Consider the following 25,143-nt stretch of genomic DNA (forward strand, 5'->3'; position numbering starts at 1 on the left):
TGGCAATACTGATTTTCGAATCGATTTCTGTGGAAATCTGCGCATTTCTGTTCCCAGATGGCGTTGCTTTCGGCTGTAGTTTCGCTTTTGCCATGACGGTGACCTGCACGATTGCAGCAGTAATGTAGTGATGAACGATACCATGATTTTTCAATCACAGTACAAATTGATATTGCAGAATTTCTGCTATGTAATTTAGCGTGCGAAAGTTGCTTTCAAGTTGCGGTGATGTATTATCCATCTTAGTAACATGGAGAAAAAAGACAGAAAATGTATTTCGGTAGAAGAAAAGATGGCAATTCTGCGATGTGTAGATTGGCATGCTGGAACACGTGTGCATTTAGCAAAAGATCTTGAACTCTCCGTGTCCAGTTTGAACACGATAGCAAAAAACAGGTCAAGCACTGAACTCAAGTCAAGCAATCTGGCACTATGTCAAAAAAATAAATAAATAAATAAATAAAAAACGAAAAGCAAAAACAATCAACAATTAAAGATTTTTTTAAATAGATAAATGTAAGTAATTGTAAAATCATTTATTTTCAGTTATTAAATTTTGTAATCGAGTAGGTAGACTCACATACTAGTAGTAAGTCATATTTTAGCCTTTTTTAATGTTTTTTTTTTACATTTCCTGCTATTTACTCTTTCCTGCTATTCACACTTTTTTCCATCAGTCCCCTGAAAAGTGTAAAAAAGGGGTTTTACTGTGTGTGTGTGTGTGTGTGTGTGTGTATATATATATACACACACATACCTGCATCCACCCTAATTGCTTAAAGTTTTCCTGATTTTGTGTGCTTCACCACTCTCAGTGAACAGAGCTCCCTCCAGCCACTAACACCAAATCCATTTACGTGCAGTCCATCAGCATTATATAAATCCTTCTTTCTATCAAACAGATCATAAGTTCACAAACCCTACATCATTCTTTCTACATGACCTGCTTTGCTTTGTTCAACAACTCCTTTACATCCTACCTTATAGGATACTTCTTACCACTCAGGTCATTAGTGCCAATCAGGACAATTCATTCTTTCACCTTACTGATTGGAATAATTATAAATAATTATTTTTTCACCCAAAAACAAGAGTTTGTTACTTTTATTTAGTCCTTTGATCATAGAATCTCCATATAAAATTTTCTCCTTACATTGTTTCTTTCATTTATTCACATGATCTTCATTATTACTTCGAATCTCCAACTTCTTCCATTTGTCAGCCCTGCTAATCTTTTTGTTAATCTGCTAGCCCAACCACATGATCAAGCAGGCTTCAGAAGTGGATTCGGTACCATAGATCAGTGATTCCCAAACTTATGGATGTAAAGGGCCCCTTTGGAAAAATTAAAATATTTCAGCCCCCCCCCCCATCGAAAAAAAAAATCATAATATAATACAGATATACATTATTATAATATTTATTGTATTTATATTCAAGATTTTGCATTTGTACATCCTTCTTATTCAAAGGAATTGCTTCTTATCAATACCTTTGAAATGAAACTTATATGAATCAGCATATATTTACTAATATTCATTAAGCACTGAAATATGCAGGAAGCAAAATTTGTGAACCAACACCGATGTGTGATTTTTTCCATTAAAATATAAAAAATAACAAAAAAGAAATAATAAATAATAAAAATTAAATACGTTTCTTTTAAGATTTAAACAAAAAAGAACTACTTAGTCTTAAAACATTTTAAATTTGTTTTCATTATTTCACAGCCCCCTCAACAAAACTTGCAGCCCCCCCAAGGGGGGGGGGGGCATGGCCCACAGTTTGGGAAGTACTGCCATAGATCACATAAAATTCCTATGGGAACTAATAGAGAGATCCAACTAAAACAGACCTTCCACTTTGTTGGCACTCATTAATTATGAGGTCTTTGATTCTATAAGAACATTGATCTATAAAGATGACAATTAGATTAGAATTATTGCCAGTATCTATGATAATGCAACAGAAACATTCAGGCTTTTTTTGCAGACAAATATCCTGTCAAAATCAGGAAAAGGCATACACTAAGGCAATACCATATCACCAAAGCTTGTTGTAGCATTACAGATTGTTTTTCTAGCAATGAACTGGGAAGGAAAAGGAATCAAAAATTAATGGAGGTCATCTTATCCATCTATACTTCACTGATGGACACTGCTATTTTTGCTAATACTCCACCTGAATTACAAAACATGATTCAGGAGCTAGCACGGAAAAGTAAAGAGGTAAGAAGACTGAAGATGAACTTGGAGAAGACCAAAGTAACGTTCAACAACTTCACAGATAAATCAGATGTATATATCAAGGATATAATGCTGGAAATTTTTCAATAACTACATCTACCTACATTACAGATTACAGATGGGAGAATCCAGGGAGAAACAGACAAATGTGTGCCACTGGCAACGTGTGCATTTCATAAAAACCATAATATCTTTAGGAGAACACTATCCTTATGTCTGAAGAGAAAAGTCTTTAACCAATTCTTACCTATGGATTGGAGACTTGGACCCTTATCTATAGACATCCAAAGGCTAGAGACCACTCAAAAAAGCATGGAGCTGCATGATGGGAATTATAAGGAAAGATAAAAACAGCATATGTGGATAAGAGGAATGATGAAAGTTGAGGACATCATCTTTATGAAAACCCTAAAATGGCAATGGGCAGGATACAATGCTAGAAGAACTGACCAATGTTCAACTACAGAGATAATAAACTGGATCTCAAGTGAATGTAGAAGACCTAGCGGATGATCATTTAGCTGATGGAAGGAAGAAATCAAGAAACACATTGGTGTGGTCTGGTAAGAAGCAGCCCAGGACAAAACTAATTAGAGAAATCTTGGAAAGACCTTCATCCATCAGAGGATTGAGAATAGTTGATCATGATATTCAAGAAAATTAATATATTATTATTATTACATAACACCTCCAGGGAGTTCAAAGACTCATCGAGGGAAGGCACCTGCTCTACAGCTCTCGGTCTCCAACACTCCACTAACTGCAACTACCTTCATCATGTATACCAGCGCCATCTACAGCTGACCACCACCATTATTTTTACAGACAATCACAAACATCTATGTCCACAGTGGGATTCGAACTAGCAGCCTTTTGGCTGGAGAGCGGATACGCTAACCACTCGGCCAACCAGGCCGGCATATATAGGGATATAGCAAAGCCTATTTCATTTAGTAGGTACTGCTATCTTTTCTAATATACTAATTTCCCAAAAGTAATGCTTGTTCTTATATTTTATACAATTCAAATACTTGTATGATATTCTATAACAAAAATACAATTAAAGTGCCTTTGAAAGTAATGTGTATTTTATACATGGAATTAACATTCCTTTTTCTTCAAAAGATATATTTTGGTGATTACACCACACTTTTTTTTTTATTATTCAGTTATACAAACAAAATACTGAAATAATAGTTCCCAACAAGTTTCGTAAATCGTAGGATTTACATCTTCAGGGGGTAAATAGTATAACTTAAAGTTTAAACAAGATAATTAATAAATACAAATCATAACCATCTGGCTATTCATAAACTCAAATAACAGAATGCAGATATAAAACGTTATTGATGTTGAACAATACTGGACGATGTCACGTGTTCTTTTTCTCGTTCATACAGTCCGAGCTCAGATTGAGGTAGATTTTTTATTAGAATTGACCACACTTGATGGAGAATTAAACTTTGATTTTTATTGCATTGAGTTGGGTTTTTTAGCATATTAGCAGCTTCTTTAAATTTTGTTATATAACTGTTGTTTTCTATATATGACATCGTCGTTTTTTGCCAGAGTACATCGTGTCCAGTGGAAGTGGTATGGAAAGCAAGACCCGTTTTTTGTTCTCTTTTGTATTGTACATCTTTTTGGTCTTCAGCCATGTGTATTTATCCAGATCTTCCTGTCTGTCCTACATAGCAAATACCACAAGAGCAATGGATTTTGTAGACTCCTGGTTTTTTTTAAGAGGATGATGAGGTGGTTTTGGCAGATGTAGGAATCTTGAGATTTTTTCCATAGAAAGGAAGGCTACTTTTATGTTGTGTTTGTTCATTAATATGACTAGCTTAACTGTAACATTTTTGATATAAGGAAGCAAGATTGCGTTTTTGTAATCCTGTTTTATTGTGTTGTTAGTTGGAGGCATTTTAAGGATTCTCTTGCTGGTTTTTGTTTCATATCCATCAAAAAAATGTGGTGTAATCACTGAAATATATCTTTTGAACCCATTAGCCACAGAAGTCTATGCCTGCAATAATGTCACTTAAGGCCATACATTAACAATACAGTACACACAGATGCTTTCCATTACAACTGCAGATCTATTGTACTGCAAATACAGTGGTTTACTTCATTAAGGTTGAAAGTTTATTTTTCACTTGGTTAGACTATAATAAATTTAGTTTAATTCTTTATCCAAGTGAGAGCAAACAAAGTTTGCGCTTGAAAATATCTTCAGGACTGAATATGGTGTTGTACCATCTTACCTGGGTAAGTATACAACACCAGGCAACTCGTAGCAAAGGTGGAGCAAGCTACCAACATCCTATCCCAGTATCTCCCATAATGCAAAACACATCTCCTTGCGGATATGTATAATGTTATGCATTAAGGAATTGGCCACTACCAGACTAGTTTCGACAAAGGGTCGAAATGTATTTTGCATTATGGGAGATAGTGGGATAGGAGTGTTGGTAGCTTGCTCCACCTTTGCTATGAGTTGCCTGGTGTTATATACTTACCCAGGTAAGATAGTACAACACCATAATCAGTCCTGAAGATATTTTCAGGCGCAAACTTTGTTTGCTCTCACTTGGATAAAGGATTAAACTAAATTTATTATAGTCTAACCAAGTGAAAAATAAATTTTCAACATCTTTCTCTAAATCCAGAGTAATTTAATAAAAAAAAAAGGTGGCAAACCTTTTGGCAACTCTTATAGATAAAGATGACCTTGCTATTGCTTCTGCCTGGTATCTCCAACTCTGGGCTTGGCTCCCACTGAAGTAACCTCAATAAAGGTCGAAACTAGTCTGGGTAGGCCAATCCCTTAATGCATAACATATCCGCAAGGAGATGTGTTTTGCATTATGGGAGATACTGGGATAGAAGTGTTGGTAGCGTGCTCCACCTTTGCTACGAGTTGCCTGGTGTTGTATACTTACCCAGGTAAGATAGTACAACACCATATTCAGTCCTGAAGATATTTTCAGGCACAAACTTTGTTTGCTCTCACTTGGATAAAGGATTAAACTAAATTTATTATACTTCACTATTTCATACAATAAGTCTGGTGTTTGGAATAATAATTGTTAACTGATCAGAAATAAAGGATTTCTTTAGCATAAATAGGGAAATAACAAAGCCTATTTCATTTAGTAGGTACTGCTATCTTTTCTAATATACTAATTTCCTAAAGGCAATGGTTTTTTTTCTTATATTTTATACAATCCAAATACTTGTATGATATTCCTATAATAAAAATACAATGAAAGTGCGAAAGAAAATGGATTTCTTTAGCATATATTGGTTTCCAAAAGAACAGTATAATGATCTTTTTTTTTTACAAAAAGTTTTAAAAAACATTAAAGTAACAGCCACTTACAGTTTATGTGTACAGTATCTTAATGCAAAGTTATTTGTTTGTATACTGCATGCTTACAAACAAGTCATCTATTATTTTATTTCATGCACAACATAAAATAAAAAATTATTACCAAAGTACATTTTTTCTTAATTCTTACCATTAGCCACCAGTGTTCCAACGAATCATCAATAGTTATTCTTTTTTCAGGATCTAATGTTAACATTCTTCTTACTAAATCCTTTGCAAAATCACTAATGTAGTCCCACTGATATCCTGACATCTATACAAAATAAAAGAACAATATTAATGAAAGTAATAATAATAAGAATATATCAAAATATTTAGATTGACTATTCTAAGTACAAAAAGGAATTTTGAATAGATTATATAACTATGCAATTTAACAGTAAGTAATTTGCAAAAAAAAAGCTGATACAGAAATAATATGAAATATGTAAACAGTGGGAAAAACTTATTCCCCCCTCTCTGTTATATGAAAATAAAGAATACCATGCATTTTTGAAAATTATGGAGACAACTACCATGTTTGAATAAAAACTTTAGTTTAATATAACTAAAATCTACATTCAGTAGATTTTGCTGAACAACTTATCGAGGGAGAGTGTGCCAACAGCATCGAACGATTTAAATGGGAGATCACTCCAGTGACCAGTGTAAGGCCACTGCCCCACTTACTGGAGGCCTGAAGTGGCTTGAAAAGGTCCATATTTGATATCCAGAACAGGATTTCATAATTACATAAAAATAATAAAAAATGCAAATATAATTATAAAATGAATAAAAAAATATACAAAAAAAATCTTAGTCTGCTCATGGTACTATTGTACTATACGCTTATAACCTGTTGTGAGTGGGAATCACATAAAAAATAAATAATATTATACTGACCACAGCTTATTTCTCATATTAAAGTGTAATGGTTCAAATATTTTGTCTGTCATAGAGACATCATTTGGAATACAATATGAGAAATGTAACAATGTGTATAACACAAAAAAATAAATGGAAGCTATAAGACTATAAACTGTTTCAAAAGTTTCAAAAGGGGATCCCTGTGGGTTTTGTTAGGCAGTCTTGGCTGTTGGGGAAGAGGTCTAAGAATTAATGTATCTCATCACTTCAGTGAGGAGGGCACACCAGCAGAGTCAAGCAAGACATTTTTTGAATTTTTGACATGAGGAGCCTAAAAGGTTCACCATCACTGGTCTAAATGACATTCTTTAGACACCTTCTAGTAGCAAGGCATATACGTTGGTCATACATTACTGGTAATTAGCTTACGGAATTAACAACGCATATAAAGGATATTAATTAAAGGCAACTTTAATGAATAACTTCAATATTTCAGCAATGTAACGTTGCCATCTTCAGGAACATAAAAATATGGTATGTGCACGCAGGCACTAACAAAAGCAATTCAGGAAGAAGGCAAGAAATTAATATTGTTTCTAAAGTCCTAATGGTGCCCTCTGGCAGGCTAATTTGGTTGTCTTGGCTGTTGGGCTGAAGTTCTCATAATGTAAGTCTCCCAAATTTGGGATAGTTTCATGCACCTAAATTTGTTGAGGTTTGGAACGTTTTTTAGAGCTGCTGATGATTCCTTGAATAATCTTTCGTACTTAAACTTGCTGCAGTGTATTATTTTAGTTTTCTTCCAACAAATTCTATGGTGGGTATCTAAGGCATGGTCTGCCAGCCCAGAGTGGCTGTACTGGTGAAATCGGATGTAGTTTTTGTGTTCTGAAATTCTGATATTCGCTGTCCTGTCTGTTTGGCCAAAGTAGGACAATTTGCTTCTGCAAGGGACCTGGTATACACCAGGTAAGTCTAGGGGAAGTGGTTGTTCTTTGGTAGAGCGGATAAGGGATGCCAACTTTTTATATGGTCTATAACAAGAAGTTAGGTCATATTTTTTGAGGATATTGGTTATGTTCTCAGAGGTGCCCTGGATGTAGGGGAGGGTGAAAGATTTGGTGTAATCTTTATTGTGGAGGGGGGGGTTGTAGTTTACTGGTTTTAGTATTTTTGGGGGGTTATAGCCATTGGTTAAGAAAGTGTTGAGGATGTGGTTTAGTTCAGTGGTTAGGGCATCGTCATCTGAGCAGATGAATTTTGCCCTGTTATATAGTGTTTTTATAACCCCGTATTGTTGTGTGTGTGTGGGGGGGGGGAATTGCTGATGAATGTATCTGCCTGTATGGGTGGGTTTTCTGTAAACAGAGAAAACCAACGATTCATCAAGTTGGCGAGTGATTAAAGCATCTAGGAAGGGGAGGGTGTTGTTTTCCTCTTTTTCTAAGGTGAACTGGACTCTGGGGTGTTGGCTGTTTAAGTGTGTTAGGAAGGAGTGGAGTGTATCTGAGTCATGTGGCCAAATAGTGAACACATCATCCAGGTATCGAGCCAAATAGCGGGTTTTTGTGGGATGGAGTTTAAGGCTTACTCTTCAAAGGTTTCCATAAAGAAACTGGCCAAGGATGGGGAAAGTGGTGAACCCATGGATGTCCCCTCTATCTGATTGTAGAATTTTCCTTGCCAAACAAGAGCCTGAGTTCATTGTGAACTGAAATAGGGCTGAGATATCGGGAGGAAACCTGGCTTGGATGAGCTCTAGGGTTTCTTTGAATGGGACATTAGTGAATAGGGAGGAGACGTCAAAACTGACCATTATGTCAGTGTGTTGGAGTGAGAGGTTTTCTATACTGGCTTTAAAGTGGGCTGATTTTTTTTTGTGTGATGGCGTGCTGCCAGTATAGTGCGTGAGCGTTTTGGCTAAATCTTTGGCTAATTTAAATGTAGGGGAATCAATGCCATCCACAATGAGACGTAATGACACACACTTTGTTTATGTATTTTTGAAAGGCCATATAATCGGGGGGGGTCTAGAGTTATAAGGTTTTAGTTTGTTAGTGACTTCCACAGGCCAAGAAGTAACTTTCTTAAGGAGTCTATGGAGAGTTCTAATCCGAGAGCTGGTAGGATTATATTCAATAGGGAGGTCAGTAGTACGGTCTAGTACTAAAGCATTAAGCTTACCTTTGTAGTCCTTTTGATTGAGCAACACAGTGGCATTTCCCTTATCCGCTTTGGTGATTACTATTTTTTGGTTTTTCTTCATTTCAAGTAGAGCTGCATATTCGTCTTTGGATAAGTTGGTTTTTGGAGGTTTTGCTTTAGTGAGAACACCGGCTACATCCAGACTGACGTTGTTGACGATATGGTTAGGAAGGGTGCAAATCCCGTGTTCTATTTGGATCATGATTTCCTTGGCAGGTATTCTTTTAGGAGCTAGGGTGAAATTGTGGCGTCGTGAAAGTACGGCGAGTGCTTCAGGCTTTAAAACTACGGACGAGAGGTTGACTACAGTGTTGAGTGGTGGCTGTGGTAAGGAAGTAGAATTCTTTATCAGATGCCAACGAAAACAAAACCTTACAGGCACTAGAGGAAGAGCTTTCAGATACGCTTGGCCATGATCTTTGGACGATTCTTTATGATGTCTCATGCGCTTCGGCAAGAAAAGAATTCGAAAAAATACATAGTCAGCACTTGAAAAAATACGTAAACCTGAAAAAGAATTCTACATCCTTACCAGAGCCACCACTCAACACTGTAGTCAACCTCTCGTCAATATCTCAGCCCTATTTCAGTTCACAATGAACTCAGGCTATTTCGTTTGGCAAGGAAAATTCTACAAACAGATAGAGGGGACATCTATGGGTTCACCACTTTCCCCACCCTTGGCCAATTTCTTTATGGAGACCTTTGAAGAGAAAGCCTTAAACTCCACCCAACAAAAACCCACTATTTGGCTTCGATACGTGGATGATGTGTTCGCTATTTAGCCACATGACTCAGATACACTTCACTCCTTCCTAACCCACTTAAACAACCAACACCCCAGAGTCCAGTTCACCTTAGAAAAAGAGGAAAACAACACACTCCCCTTCCTAGATGCTTTAATCACTCGCCAGCCTGATGAATCATTGGTTTTCTGTTTACAGAAAACCCACCCATACAGGCAGATACATTCATCAGCAATCCCCCCCCCCCCTCAACAATACGGGGTTATAAAAACACTATATAACAGGGCAAAATTAATCTGCTCAGATGGCGATGCCCTAACTACTGAACTAAACCACATCCTCAACACTTTCTTAACCAATGGCTATAACCCCAAAAAATACTAAAACCAGTAAACCACAACCCACCTCCCCCTCTCCACAATAAAGATTACACTAAATCTATCACCATCCCCTACATCTAGGGCACCTCTGAGAAAATAACCAATATCCTCAAAAAATACGACCTGACTTCTTGTTATAGACCATATAAAAAGTTGGCATCCCTTATCTGCTCTACCAAAGAACAACCACTTCCCCTAGACCTACCTGGTGTATACCAGATCCCTTGCAGAAGCAAATTGTTCTACTTTGGCCAAACAGGCAGGACAGCAAATATCAGGATTTCAGAACACAAAGACTACATCCGATTTCACCAGTACAGCCACTCTGGGCTGGCAGACCATGCTTTAGATACCCACCATAGAATTTGTTGGAAGAAAACTAAAATAGTACACTGCAGCAAGTTTAAGTATGAAAGATTATTCAAGGAATCATCAGCAGCTCTAAAAAACGTTCCAAACCTCAACAAATTTGGGTGCATGAAACTACCCCAAATTTGGGAGACTTATATTATGAGAACTTCAGCCCAACAGCCAAGACAACCAAATTAGCCCGCTAGAGGGCACCATTAAGACTTTAGGAACAATATTAATTTCTTGCCTCCTTCGTCATTTGCTTTTGTTAGTGCCTGCGTGCACATACCATATTTTTATGTTCCTGAAGATAGCAACTTGACGTTGCCGAAATATTGATGTTATTCATTAAAGCTGCCTTTAATTAATATCCTTTATATGCATTGTTAATTCCGTAAGCTAATTACCAGTTATTTAGACACCGTGCACAGAACTGAATATTAAAAACTATTATGCTTCACTGCAGCAAATACAGTTTTTTTTTTTTTAATTTAATAAATATGGAATATGTTGTGTGAACTTCCAAGATTTGAGAAACATTCTTAGACCTCATGTCCAACAGCCAAGGTTGCCTATCAGCATCCACAGAGAGGGCCCTGCATAGGCCTTTATGTTTCTAGTCAATCTCTTCCACTTATCCTTTTGTGTTGTTCGTGAATATCACTGCAGTTCTCATACTGTATCCCAGATGTCTCTGTGACAGATGGAATACCGGAACCATTAAACATAGATTTATTTCGTTGTCTTGTTTTCACTTCATTAAACCTCAACATGAGCTTCAACTAGCCTAAGCCTAATAGAAGAGGACTTATATATGCGTCTTTTGATCCACATATTTGCTATTATTTCAGCATTTGATCTTGAAAATAGCTACTTAATGATTTTCATATGGGTATATATAGGTTTTTATCAGTGTCTGAATGGACTACATTTTACCTATGATCACAGTATCTGATTATAACAAACAACCAGGCCATCTTTAAACAGCAGGAATCAAGTCGTTACGTAACACACTTTCACCAAAAAAAAGTGCGTAATTCACTTTTGGTTGAACATAAAGTTAAGTCACTTACAATTCTGTTTCTGTAGGAGAAATATTTTTTATTACAATACAGTTTCTCATTATTTAAAAAATGACTTCGTATTTCATTAATTTCAGAATGGAAGAGATGAATGCAAGGTGAATCAGAGTAGGAGTAAGAGAGAGTTATGTGAATGATAGAAGAGGAGAGAATAGAAACAGTGGAAGAGAGGAAATGAGAGAGTGTTATGGGAATGATAGAAGAAGTGAGCATGGAAACAATCAGAGCGAGAGAGAGGAGAAGAATGCGAGGGAGTGCTGGAACCAGGGATGGAGTGATGCCAGGACAGCAGGTAAGCAAGGGAACAGTTAGAGTGAAACAGTTAGAGGAGAGAGAGAGAGAGTGAGGGATGCAGGTGAACAATCAAGGAACAGAGTGGTAAGAGCTGTGACGTATTGAGACTCGATGATCCGTGGTATGCAAGATAGGATGCCAGAGGAGTGTTTGCCTGGAGGAAAGATAGTGTGTGTGGGGCTATGGCAATTAAGCAGGGTGAAAGGGGGAATGAGATGATGGTGGGCACGAATGACTTGAGAGGCAATGTAAATCGGGTGGCCAGAGATCTGAGATTCTTGCTTGAGGTTGTATGAAAGAAAACACAGAGAGGAAAGATTGCGTGCGTGTTGTGCCTAGATATGATAGTGACAAGCTGAGCAGAAGAGCAGTAATAATGAATAGCATAATAGCCAGAATGTGTCAGAAGAGAGGATTGGAATATGCGGATGCTTGGAGGGCATTTGAGGACAGAAAGGAACTGTATGTAAGAAACCACTTGCATTTGAATGAGGAAGGACGTAGGTATCTGGACAGATTGCTGTTTTCTGAACGAGTTGATGTGTCAATGCAGGGAAACTAGAATTCCCAGGGTAGATGGTAGCAGGGGTGGCCTCGTGGGGAATGGGTGCTTGGGGAATGGGGGATGACATCAGGTAACACTGAGTCCAGTGGGGGTCTGGAGGGAATAATGTTAGGCATAGAAGCAGTGACATTTTTATGCTTTATACTAATGCCAGGAGTATCCTCAATGAAGGAGATGAATTGGTGGCACTGATAGCATCAGCCTGACCAAAGATTATTGAGATCTCTGAGACATGGTTGATGGAAAATATATAACAGGAATAGAAGTAGCAGGGTAAAGCATTTTTCAGCAAGATAGGAAGGAAAAATGCAGCGGTGGAGTACTGCTTATAATAAATGACTTATATCCTCAAGAGTGGGGCTTTGGAAGACAGTGACACTAATGGTTTTGAAAGCATACGGTGTGAGGTAGCAGTGGGTAAGACAGGATATTTAGTAGAGTATTGCTTCAAGCCAAGGAGCACAGAGGGTGGAGAGCAGGGGATGTTTAGGCAGTTGAGCTTGGAAAGAGCAAGAAGAATGATTGTTATGGGAGATTTTAACTACAGCAATATAAGCTGGGAAGAGGAAAATGCATGTAGAAATAAGGGAAAGGCATTTCTCGAATTCTTGAGGGGAGAAATGTCTAAGGCAACATGTAACAGAGGGAACAAGAGGTTCAAGAGTTTTGGATTTGGTCATAGCATCAAAAGAGCTGATAATAACTGAGATGACATCTCTACCCCCCAGTTGGAGAGAGTGACCATGTGGTATTGACTTGGAAGATGAATAGACATGCAGGAGTATCAAAGAAAAGGGAATGTATGTGGAATTATAAGATGGGTAATATCAACTTGGGACAGTTCCATGGAGGGAGGAATTGGAAGGGCAAGATATCATTAGTGCTTGGGAAATTGGGAAGAAATATTTGTTAGCAACAATAGTAAGCCGTATTCCACGAGCGAAAAAGAAAACACAATTTGGTGTAAAGTGGAGGACAAACAATATCAAACAGGAACTGCAGGTGAAAAAGAGATATAAGGAGAGAGAGGAGCAGATGCATTAAGAATATAAGACTCAAGCCAGGAGAGTGACTAGTATGGCGAGGAAGGCAAAACTGGAATATGAGAAGAGATTGGCATTAAGATCCAAAGAAAATCCTAGGGAATTTTTTAGCTATGTGGCCAATAGGAGGAGAAATGATTGTGGAATTGTGGGATAAAAATGGGAATAGAGTGACTCATGCAGAGGACATAGTGGAGTTGTTCAATGAGATTTAGGACTATTCCTAAATGGGAATAGAGCGACTCATGCAGAGGACATAGTGGAGTTGTTCAATGAACACTTTATTGGGGTATTTCATCCTGGAGAAATAGGTTTTAATACTAATGGGATAAGGCAGGTTCAAGGTTTAGAAGTGCAAGAGGAGAGCGTGTTCCAAATACTGAATACTCTGGATGTCAGTAAAGCTGTGGGACTGAATGGTATTTCACCACGGGTTTTGAGAGAATGTGCTAAAGAACATTCAGATCAACAGAATGAATGAAAAGCCAGATCACCAGAACTGACAGCTCTGTTGATCTGGCTTTTCAATGAAAGTCTGGCTATGGGAAAGGTACCCAGGGAATGGAAGGAAGGTAAGATAGTGCCATTGCATAAGGGCAGTAGCAGACTGGAAGTGTCTAATTATAGGCCAGTTTGTGTGTCATCAGTAGTTGTTAAGGTCTTGGAGAAATTAGTGAGGGACTATTACAGAGTTGGACAGATGAGGGTACAGTCATACCTTGATTAACAAAGAGGATGGATTCCAGAAATTACTTTGTTAAGCGAAACTTCATTCTCAGAGGTAGAAATACTATGACCATAATAGGGATATGTTCATACGTAAAGAAAATGAAAGACTTTTTTTTTTTTGAAAAAAGAATAATTTTATTAAATAAAAAGTCAATATTACATACCTAATAAAAATAAAATCATGACATTTTAAAATATGAATCTAAAGTTGAATGTTTATGCTTTTTTCCTCTTTCTTTTAACAATTGCCTATATGGATTTATTGCATTTAACACTGATTGCTTAACATTAACAGTTCTTCCTAAATCACGATCATTTTCATTTAAAAAATTTAAAACGTTTTCAATGCCATTGAAATTTTTTTTTTCTGATTGACTAAGTATGGTTGTTAAAGTTGATTGTGCTAATCCTAAAGAATGTGCCACATCGGCTTTTGTTTCACCCCTTTCAACACGTTATATGACTAATTTAGTTTCTAACAAAGCTGCTTTTCTTTTCCTTGATTTGACATTTTAACTAAATATTAATTATTCACAAAATCTACAATAATGCTATCAGAGAACATACGTCATTTATTGCAATGCACCACACTGAAACACACTCTACGAAGTGTAAGCAACGACAAAATTACATGGATGATGCACAAAACTGTTAAAACAGACACAACCACAGATTGGGAGTACATGACAAGTCGCCGTTGTTTGCCAATCGAATGACTGTCAGGCGTTGACCTTAAAATTTTAATATTTTTACATAAATTAGGGGCTTGAAATTGCAGACTTCATTACATCGAGGCTTCGTTACAGAAGTAACATTAACCAAGGTATGACTGTAATGTTATCTGTGAGAATCAACATGGATTTCTTAAGGGGCGCTCTTGTATTAGTAATATGATTGCCTTTTATAATAAAGTGACAAGAGCAGTTGATGAGGGAAAGGCTTATTTTGCCTGTTTTTTTTTTTTTTTTTTTTTTTTTTGGATTTTGCAAAGGCACTTGATAGGGTACCACATGATAAACTGATACTTAAGTTGTAGCACATGGGTTTAGATGTCGGTTAGCTAATTGGATTCAGGGTTGGCTGTCTAATAGGTATCAGAATTGTGTATAGTGGGGCAATATCAATGAGGCAGAGGGTTACAAGTGGGGTTCCACAGGGCTCAGTACTGCGACCTGTATTGTTTAACATTTATATCAATGACACTGTCAATGGATTGCAAGGGGATATTTGTTTGAGAGGATTTGAATAAACTGGACAGATAGGCAAAAGAATGAGGTTATCAGTTTAATGCAGAAAAATGTAAAGTCTTGAAGTTTGGGATACATTGATGGGAGACAGCATACTCTGTTTGAGGAGCTGTACTGAAGGAAATAGGGGAGACAAGAGATCTGGGGGTGATGATTGATAGAAAACTGAAATTCAGAGAGCATATTGCAAAGGTGGTGAAGGTAACCCAGAGGATTGCTGCAATACTGAGAAGGATGCTAACCTGCAGAGATAAAAGAGTTATCATTGCATTGTATAGGACTCGGATCAGACCAAACTTAGACTATTGTTCTCAAATTTGGTCTCCAGGATTTGAAGGGGATAAATCAACTGTGGAAAGGGTACAGAGGCAGATAACAAAGATAGTTTTCAAGACTGTACAATGTTAGTTATGAGGAACAGCTGAAGTAACGTGGACTGCAGAGTTTGGTAGATAGAAGGAGAGCTGATATGATCGAGACTTTTAAACTTTTACAGGCAATTACAGGGTTGACACTGCGGAGTTCTTTCACTTGGTGGAACAGTGGGAAGGAGCGATGAAAAGGGGGGCCATCCCTAGAAGTTACAAAAGGAAGTTGTGAGCAAGAGGGTGAGGAGTGGTTTCTTTGCGTGGAGGGTGGTTGAACTGTGGAATGCACTGCCTGATAGAATGGTGAGAGCAAGAACAGTCAATGAGTTCAAGGAGTGGTATGAAACACTTTGTGTTTCCTAGGAAGGTCCTCCCACGATGAGTCTCTTGATTCCATGGAGGCCTGAATAATAATAATTTAAGTATATGGGTGTCTCTGAATACAGTTTATTCAGAGAGAAAAAAAAAAAATATATATATATATATATATATATTATTATCTTGAATTAAATTGTATTACCTTCCATTTTGGAATTCAATACACTGTGCAAAATGAAATTAGATATCATCAATTTGTTCTGCAACTGAATTTAAACCAATCATACTAAATGTAATCCAAGGATGACAGCTTAGAACCACAGATAACCACTTTTGTGGATATTCCATCTGTTCCCTATAGACAAATTCTTATCTAGGTTATGCAACAGCTTTTCAACCTCATTTTCATGAATCTCTAACTCTTCATCCAATGTAGCCGTAGCACTGTTACATACAACTGGTTGATATATCTTAGCAAAGTGAGCACTTATTAACTGAACAATCTCATTAGCTTCTGACACTCAAGTACCATCTGCATTCATTAAAGGTATTCTTTCACATTCATTCTTTGTTTTGCTTGCAGCATAACGATAAAATTCTTTTGGATTGCCTGTAGCTTGCAATGTCAATTTCTTTTCATACTTTGATTTAGCTTTCTGCACAATACTCAATATGTTTCTGGCCTGAGCTTTATATATTTCATAACTCCTCTCACTGTTATTCTCACAATATTCTTTCCACATCATCATATTCTTGTGGATTTCTTGTTTAATCTCATATAAGCAATCTCATATCAAAAAATTGATATGAGATTGCTTCTCCTAGGTGATACAATATTTAAGTGAAGAAAGGATTTCTTATTTTGTTCTGGCATTTAGGCACTTTTTTTTAAAGATTCCCATGCATTTTTCCCATTCAGTAACTGATACTATGGGACCAAAGATAGTATTCTCCTAAGTTGATCATAATTTCCAGCTTTGTAGTTCAATATGTAACCTGTTCTGATCGGAGCATCAATACAATTAGATACTTCCCAAGAAAATACAGCATATCACTGTCACCAACCTGTGTTATTTATATATCAGGATTTACCTCCCTACTGGCTAGGAGGTATATATATGTCCAGCAAAATCTGGATATGATGCATACTATCCCTTGAAAAAACATGGATAGGAAGTGCTAGTTAGCCACCATCTCCATTATAAGATGCAATAATCCTTCACGCTGAGGATAACACTTAATCAGATTAAGTCATGCTTACTACGCCTTAGTTACCTATAAGAACAAACCCAGTTCCTTGCTATATGCTGGGTAACTGGAATCTTAGTTATATTAGACTAAATACCTACAACTTTTTTTTTCTACTTCTTTTGTCATATAATTATAGTTATTAATGCCAGAACAAAATAAGAAATCCTTTCTTCACTTAAATATTGTATCACCTAGGAGAAGCAATCTCATATCAATTTTTTGTGCTAAATGTGTCAAATTGCTTAGTTGACAATATATTGCATTTGTTTTGATAAAACTTGATTCAAGATAATTATTTTAGTGAAATAATTAATGTTTATAAATTAATGAAAATCTGAATTAAAAAACAAAACAAAAAACAGTCCCATATGTTCCAAATTAAGTTTTGTTTATTTTCTATTCATAATCATAGTTCAAAGAACACTTCAGAGACTGAGTGAAGGTCTGCACTTAAACAGTGTAGCTTTATAGAGAACAATACAAAAATCTTTAATCATATCAAGAAATGTATAATCTTTATAACGTAATATTTTATGTTATAAATATTTATAATAATATAATAATTATTATAAATAAATATTTTATGTTATAAATCACAGTTTGTGAGCGATTCTGTCCCAGAATCGCTCACAAACTGAAATAAACAGTTATGAAGTAAATTATTATGTATATCCACTATGCTGACAAAAGTATTTAGACATCTTACGTTCAGCTGAACTGACAAAGTTGGATGGTAGTTGGATGTCACATCAGTAGTCTTCCTGCCTATGACATTGCTATCCATCTCGATATACTGAAATCCACCATTGCTTATGTCATTCATAGATGGGAAGTTGATGGTGCTACAACAGCAGGAAAATGACATGGCAGGCCACTGACATTCACTGACTGAGATCTGTCTCGGAATGTTTGAGCATCCCACATGTCATCAGTGGGGACCTTGCAGTCAACCTGGAAAATGCTGCAGGGACATATATCAACACTAGAACTGTCTACAGAGAGTTACATGCCTTAGGTTAGCATGACAGAGCTGCCATAAACAAGCCAAGTGTTTCACCATTCTTAGAGATTGCCTGGGGAATGGTTCCTTCAGGACTGCATCATTCCAACTTTCAAGATTGGTGTAGGCTTGGTAATGGTATGAGTATTTCAGTTGGATGGGGCTTGGTCCATTGGTGGATGCATCCAAAACCCATGAAGTCTGACCTGGACATCCTGGACAACTTCATGCTTCGAATGCTGTGGAAGTACTTCAGCAGTGATCCTTGCATGTTTCAGCACAACAATGCTCCATGCTGTACACTGCATGTCCAAGACTGGTTTTGACAAAACAATACTGAAATGTTGGACTGGCTGGCTCCGAGTCCAATCTCAACCCCATAACATCTTTGGAATGAATTAGAACTCAATTCACTCCAAACCACAGTGGCCATCATCAGCAATGGGAATAGCTTTGTGTGAGCAATGGAAGAATATTCCTGTTGCAACATATCAGAAATTGGTTGAAAGTGTCCCAAAGGGTAGTTATTATTATTATTATTACGGGCGACTCCAGAGAGTCCTTAGACTCATCGAGGGAGGCCCTAAACATCGTGTCCACACAACTATACGACATTCTCACAGTATCTATCATACCTTGCCTTGAACTCACTCACTGTCATAGCACCCACAACAGACTCTGGCAGCTTATTACACTCATTTACCACTCTAAAAGAACCCAGCTCTAACACCCGTGCTAGCCACACTCTTGCCCAGCTTCCATAGATGGCCCCTAGTTTTCCCACCACCGTCCTGATCTCAAAAATATCCTCTGAATTAATCCTATAGAAACCCTTTAGCAATTTGAATGTCTCAATCATACTCCCCTTTTCCACCTATCAACCAATTTTTGCAACCCACAAATCTTCAACCTGTTCTCATAAGGTTCATTCCATAGACCTGCTATCATCTTGGTCACCCGCCTCTGGATTCTCTCCACCTCCTCCCCATCAAGAAGAAACCTAGGTGACCAAATCTGGTCACAGTAGTTGAGATGAGGTCTTATCGAGGCTCAGTACAGAGAAACAATAACTTGCTTGTCTCTGCTCGTTAAGGTATTTTTCAACAACCAAGTGAGTTGATGAGCTGATTTAGCCACTTTTGCAATGTGCCCCCTAAACTTCATCTCCCTATCCACCAACACTCCCAAGTCCCTGGCTTCATCAATCTCCTGGAGTACAGTTCCACCAATGTGGTATACTGCTGCTAATCTTTTCACCCCAAAATGCATAACCTTACATTTTGTCACATTAAATTGACATCCATTCTCCTTAGCCCAGAACTCCAATCTATCCAAATCGTCCTGCAAGATTTTAACATCTTCTGCATTCACTATTGCCCTACCCAACTTTGCATCATCAGCGAACAAATGAACTGTTCCTCTTAGATCTTTCCCTATATCGTTAATAAACAAATTAAACAGCAGTGGTCCAAGAAGAACCCTGCAGCACACCACTAGTCACAGGCCGTCTTTTGGACTCTACTCCTGAATAAACTACTCTCTGATATCTCTCCATCAATCACCAACCTATCCATCTCACCAACCCTATATCCATTCCCATATGTTGCAGTTTACGGATTAGAATTCCATGTGGTATCCTGTCAAATGCCTTAGCCAGGTCCAGCAGTATCACTGTAAACCCATTCCCCTTATCCAGTTCAGCTGTCACTGTGTTATAAAACTTGAGCAAGTTACTGCTATCATTCAGGCTAAAGGAGGTCCTGCTGGGTACTAGAATGTAATTAAAATGCATTTTTTGACCACCACTTCTGTTGTATCCAAATACTTTTGTCAACATAGTGTCTTTTCTGCTAGTTTAGATATTATGCAGCAATTCTTAAGCAGCAATACTTCACATTACAGTTTATCATTCAATATATGTAAGGTGCATGCATCAAAACTGAAATTTCATTTCCAAATTTTTCACAATAAAATTAAAATTGTATTTCACCTTTGATGGTTAAACTCCCCCCCCCTCTCAAAATTAATCTTCATATCTAACTTTCATGACACAAAGATAAGGCATTTTAAGTACGGACAATAACAGATAATCTATTTGTAAAAATTACAATAACTTTAACTGATCGGTACACCCTAAACAGCTGAGTACTGGGATTTAGAAAGAGAAGGTAGTGGTTGGAATAATAAAATTGCAAAGAAACAGTATGGATAGCGATAAGAGAATAATTATTTCATTTTTCAAATGGTAAACTGAGGTTATAGATTGCAGATATAGAAATGTGAAATACACACTGTGAAAAGTATGAAATATGAAATAATAAAAAAGTAGATATTTATTAATTCAGTTACTATGAGCAGTCATGGTGAGTGTGTGTGTGGGGGGGGGGGGGGCGAGTAGTTGTGATTGCTTCAAAATGAACATAAAATTTAAGTCAATTCTGTATAAGACATGTCTGAGATAATTTCACAATACATTTTACAGCAGTTAAGGAACGGTATTATTATTATTACTATTATTGAAATGAGCACTCTACAAATAACAATGATAATAATAATTTAATTCTTTTCTCAACTAAGAGGTTCAAAATACTATACAATATAAATCTGTGATATTTTAAAATTAGTCTTAAAATAAGAATAATGCAATTTAACATAATTTCTTGTTCATAAAAGCAGAAAAGAGTTGTTTACAAACAACAACATGTATCTAAATCTATAGGCATGATGACATGACATCCATATTTCTTTCCATATATTGGAATAGTGTAAGAAAAAAAAAAGTAACATTCAAACCATATTTATTTCAATAAGTGTCGCTTGATAACATTTTTTTCTGAATATTTTAAAATAACTGTTTAACACAAGCTTTGGAAATGAGAGCAAAAATAATTTTCACAATATTTTCAGTAACACATCGAAAATGAAATATATCTCTTGGAAACAACAAAAATGTTTAACACATTTCAGTCTTCTAAGTCAACGGGTCGTAAAAATTGCAACTCTGCTACAGTCCATGTCATTCTTATAATTATTTCTTATGTTTAGTGGGTAAAAACAGCATAAAAATAATCATATGAAAGCACATTGTAAATAACATTCTGTTCTGACACAATCTCTCAATGAAAAATGAAAAAATAAAATAAGAAAATACTACATATTTTCTTATTATTATCATCTGGTATTTTCTTGCAGCACAAAAAAATCCCTGCACATTTAAAAAATACATTTACTGTTACTTGAGATGCATGGCATTTTTGAAATAGCTATACTTTTGCTGCTATTTTACATTAAAAGTATCAGCATGCTCCCCAAGTGATTTCCATTTGTAACAATTGTTGTGTGAACAGTTTTGAAAATAAATTGGATGGTAGCAGACTGAAAGTGCTAAACCATAGATCAGTTTATATTTAATCAGTAGTTGTCAGGATCATTTAGTGTTGGGCAAATGAACATAATGTTATCTGTGAAAGTCAGCATGGATTTGTAAAGGGGCACTATTGTTTAAGTAATATGATTGTCTTTTATAAAAAAATTAACAACAGTGGTTGATGAGGGAAAGGCATATTCTGCCTTTTTTTTTTTTTTTTTTTGGATTTTACAAAGGCATTTGACAGTTTGATAGGTTACGACATGATAAATAGATATTTAAGTTCCAGCATATGGGTTTAGGTGTCAGGTTAGTGAACTAGATTCAGGATCAGCTATCTGATAGGTATCAGAGTTGTGGATAGGGGAGCAGTATCAAGGAAGCGCAGAAGGTTACGAGTGGGATCTCACAGGGCTCAGTACTGGGACCTGTATTGTTTAACTTTTATATCAATTACATTGTCAATGGACTGCAGGGAGATATTCAGTTGTTTGCAGATGATGTGAAGCTGGGAAGAGTTATTAATAACATTGCAGATGTGGTAGCCCTGCAAGAGGATTTGAATAAACTGGAAGGATGGGGAAATGATTGGGGTTTCAGTTTAATGCAGCTAAATGTAAAGTCTTGAAGTTTGGAATACATTGATGGGAGGCTGCACACTCTGTTGGAAGAAATGTACTAGATGAGGTGTGGGGGACAAGGTATCTGGGGGTGATGATTGTAGAAACCCAAAATTCAGGAACATATTGCAAAGGTGGTGAAGGTAACCCAGAGGATTGCTGCAATACTGAGGAGACCGACCTACAGAATTTGTTCATCAGGATTTACAGGGGATAAATTGACCATGGGAAGAGTGCAGAGTCAGATAACAAAGTTGGTATCAGGGCTGTACAATGTTAGTTATGAAGATAGGCTGAGGGAATGTGGACTGCAGAGTTTGGTAGTTAGAAGAAGGAGAGGTGATATGATTGACACTTTTAAACTGTTGAGAGGTAATTACAGGTTTGACACTGGAGAGTTATTTTGTTTTGTGGAACAGGGGAAAGGATGAAGACCATTCCTGAAAGTTACAAAAGGAAGTTGGGAGCAAGAGGATAAGGAGTGGTTTCTTTGCACGGAGAGTGGCTGAATCATAAAATGCATTGCCTGATAGAGTGGTGAGAGCATGAACAGTCAATGAGTTCAAGTAGAAGTGTGGTAGACTTTCTGTTTTCTAGGGTAGGCCTCCCACAGTGAGTTTTGTGACTCCATGGAGGCCTGAATCATAATGATAATAAATATTATTTGAAATATCTGCAGGGTGAATAGGCAGGTAACTCCCTCCCCCCCGAAAAAAAAAGCTGAATGCTTATATAATACATATATCTCTCCAAGATGATTGTATCAAATTATAATTTTTTGATAATAAAAGTGAAACTGTGATTATTACAAATTAAGAAATTATCAACCTATAAAAGAAACAACAGTATTTCTGTTTAGGATGTCCGCTAATCAACTGAAAATAAAGAAGACATTGATGATGTATTTTGCTTTTCTTGAGAATATTTAGTGTGATTTCTAGGGAAGTGTTCTTTCTTTCTCAATAGCAGAAAGAGTAAACTCAAGCTTTTAGCCTTTTCCTCCAGCTGAGAGGATTATTATCTAGTACTTCTAAGGCATAGCTTATTTCAGAAATGACAACCAGCAGCAGGAAAAGTAACAATAGTTGGAAATGTTTTACTGGAGGACTGAGCATAATTGGTATCCTTCAATATGCTGTATGTTGCTTTAATTTATTTGAAGCAACATATACTGGAATTTAATTAATTTTGGGCTGCCAAACCCTTCTAAATCCTTCTAGATAAAGAAGCAATGTTTTCCTATTAATAGGATATTTGTTGCTTTACAGCGGCTTCATTGCATAATTCAGAGCCTGGCCATCAAAGTATGAGTAGAGCTCTCATAGTACCTATCTATAAAAAGGGAATAACACTGAATGAGAATTACAGAAGAATTTCTCTACTAAGTGTTCAAGATGAGATTTATGCAAGCATACTGTAAAAGAGATTGACAAAGATTGTAGAAGAGAAACTTGGAGAAGAACAAGCTGGTTTCGGGCCAAATAGATATTGTCAAGACCATATTTTTCACTTTAAGACAAATAGTTGAGAAATCATGGGAATATGACAAATTTTGTAGATGGAAAAAGAATACAACAAAGTGCCCAGAGAAAAGCTTTTCAAAACACTACAATTATATGGGATGAATGGAACATTATACAGAGCAATACATGGTCTATATTTAAGTTGTCAGTCAGCACTTAGAATTGAAGGAAATACAGGAAGATGGTTTAATGTAAAATCAGGGGTAAGACAAGGATGCACATTTTCTGCATTGTTATTCATCATCTATGTGGATCACATTATGAAAGACACTAGCATCAAAGCTGATATTAGAAATGGAGATGTCAAACTTAGTTGTTTGCTTTATGCAGATGATGTTGTACTCCTAAACATATCTGGTGCCAGTCTCCAGGATTCACTAAACTGAATAACAGCTGTAACAAATTTGGCATGAAAATCAGTCATAAAAATACCCAAGCTAAGAAAATAGGCAGGGGCATAAAAAACTTCAGCTACATTCTGAATAGAGATCTTATAGAACAAGTAAAATATTTCAGCTATTGAGGCACAGTTTTTAGTGAAGATGACAGGTTAAATCTGGATAGATGACAGAATAAGAAAAGCTGGCATGTGGGGAACCAGCTGAATAAATTTATAAGGAATAAGAGAGAAATTAGCCAAAACACCAAACTAGCAGTATACAAGACAGTGTTTAAACAAGTTTTAAATTATGGATCCGAGAGTTGGGTTAAAAATAAAGCACTTGATCAAGGACTAGAGACCACAGATATGAGAGTTCTGAGAAAAATTAGGGGAGTGAACTGATGGTGTCAATAACAAAATCATATTAAAAATGACGATATTAGAAAGAACTTGACATCATTAGCATTGAAGAATGTGTTAGCAGAGCTAATCAAAGGTGGTGTGTCCACTTAAATAGAATGGGTGAAGAAAGGTTAGCAAAACAGGTGTTTGATGCCAAGATAACAGGAAAGAGACCCAGAGGAAGACCAAGGTCTAGTTGGATTGATTTGGTCAGAAGTGCCTTAGAAGCATGAAATGTTAGATATAACAATACTGGAGTGCTCACGAGTAATAGATTGATTTGGAGGGAAATTATTAATAGGGCATTAATAATAATATAAACTTAATATCATGTAGTGTTGTCATAGTAACCTGAACACTCCTTGGGGGGGGGGGGGTACATATCAGGAAAATGATGATGGTGTTTGAGAATGTTAGTATTTATTTCTGTTTTTTTTTTGTTGTTGTTTCTTACTTCTCATATCAGTTTATTTAATTCTGGACTTGGACCTTTTGGAAAGCACTGATGAATATGAGGATGAAGAATTCATGGTGAAAGAGGGAAAGAATCAGTACAAGTGCTCTCCAGCCTTCATGGAACCACAATGGATACCCACCATCTAGCAAGCAATTAATGTGCTCAAAAGTGAACACAGTCTTTTCTGAATGCCATAGCAGCATCTAAGCAAATGTTGAATCCTGTCCCCCCAGATCTTACTGCAATGATCCTCACAGGCTAATCCATTAGCCTGAGTGAACCATCCAGGATTACCTGTTTTCCCAGCAGGTACTGCATGTACCATGAAGA

The 25,143-nt window shown here is 36.7% G+C and overlaps 1 protein-coding gene across 1 annotated transcript in view; it reads right to left on the minus strand.

Annotated features, from left to right (window-relative positions):
- The window catches only part of LOC150100826 (peripheral plasma membrane protein CASK-like), a 710,225-nt gene that overhangs the window by 492,967 nt on the left and 192,115 nt on the right, over window positions 1–25,143 (minus strand). Inside the window, exon 7 of the mRNA XM_090401913.1 lies at window positions 5,768–5,890. Coding sequence (XP_090258039.1) covers window positions 5,768–5,890 — 123 coding nt within the window. The remainder of the gene's footprint in view (window positions 1–5,767; window positions 5,891–25,143) is intronic.

The sequence above is a fragment of the Typopeltis vanoorti genome, chromosome 12, assembly GCF_054136105.1.
Source record: "Typopeltis vanoorti isolate ZY-2024b chromosome 12, IOZ_Tvanoo_1.0, whole genome shotgun sequence".
NCBI lineage: Eukaryota > Metazoa > Arthropoda > Arachnida > Uropygi > Thelyphonidae > Typopeltis > Typopeltis vanoorti.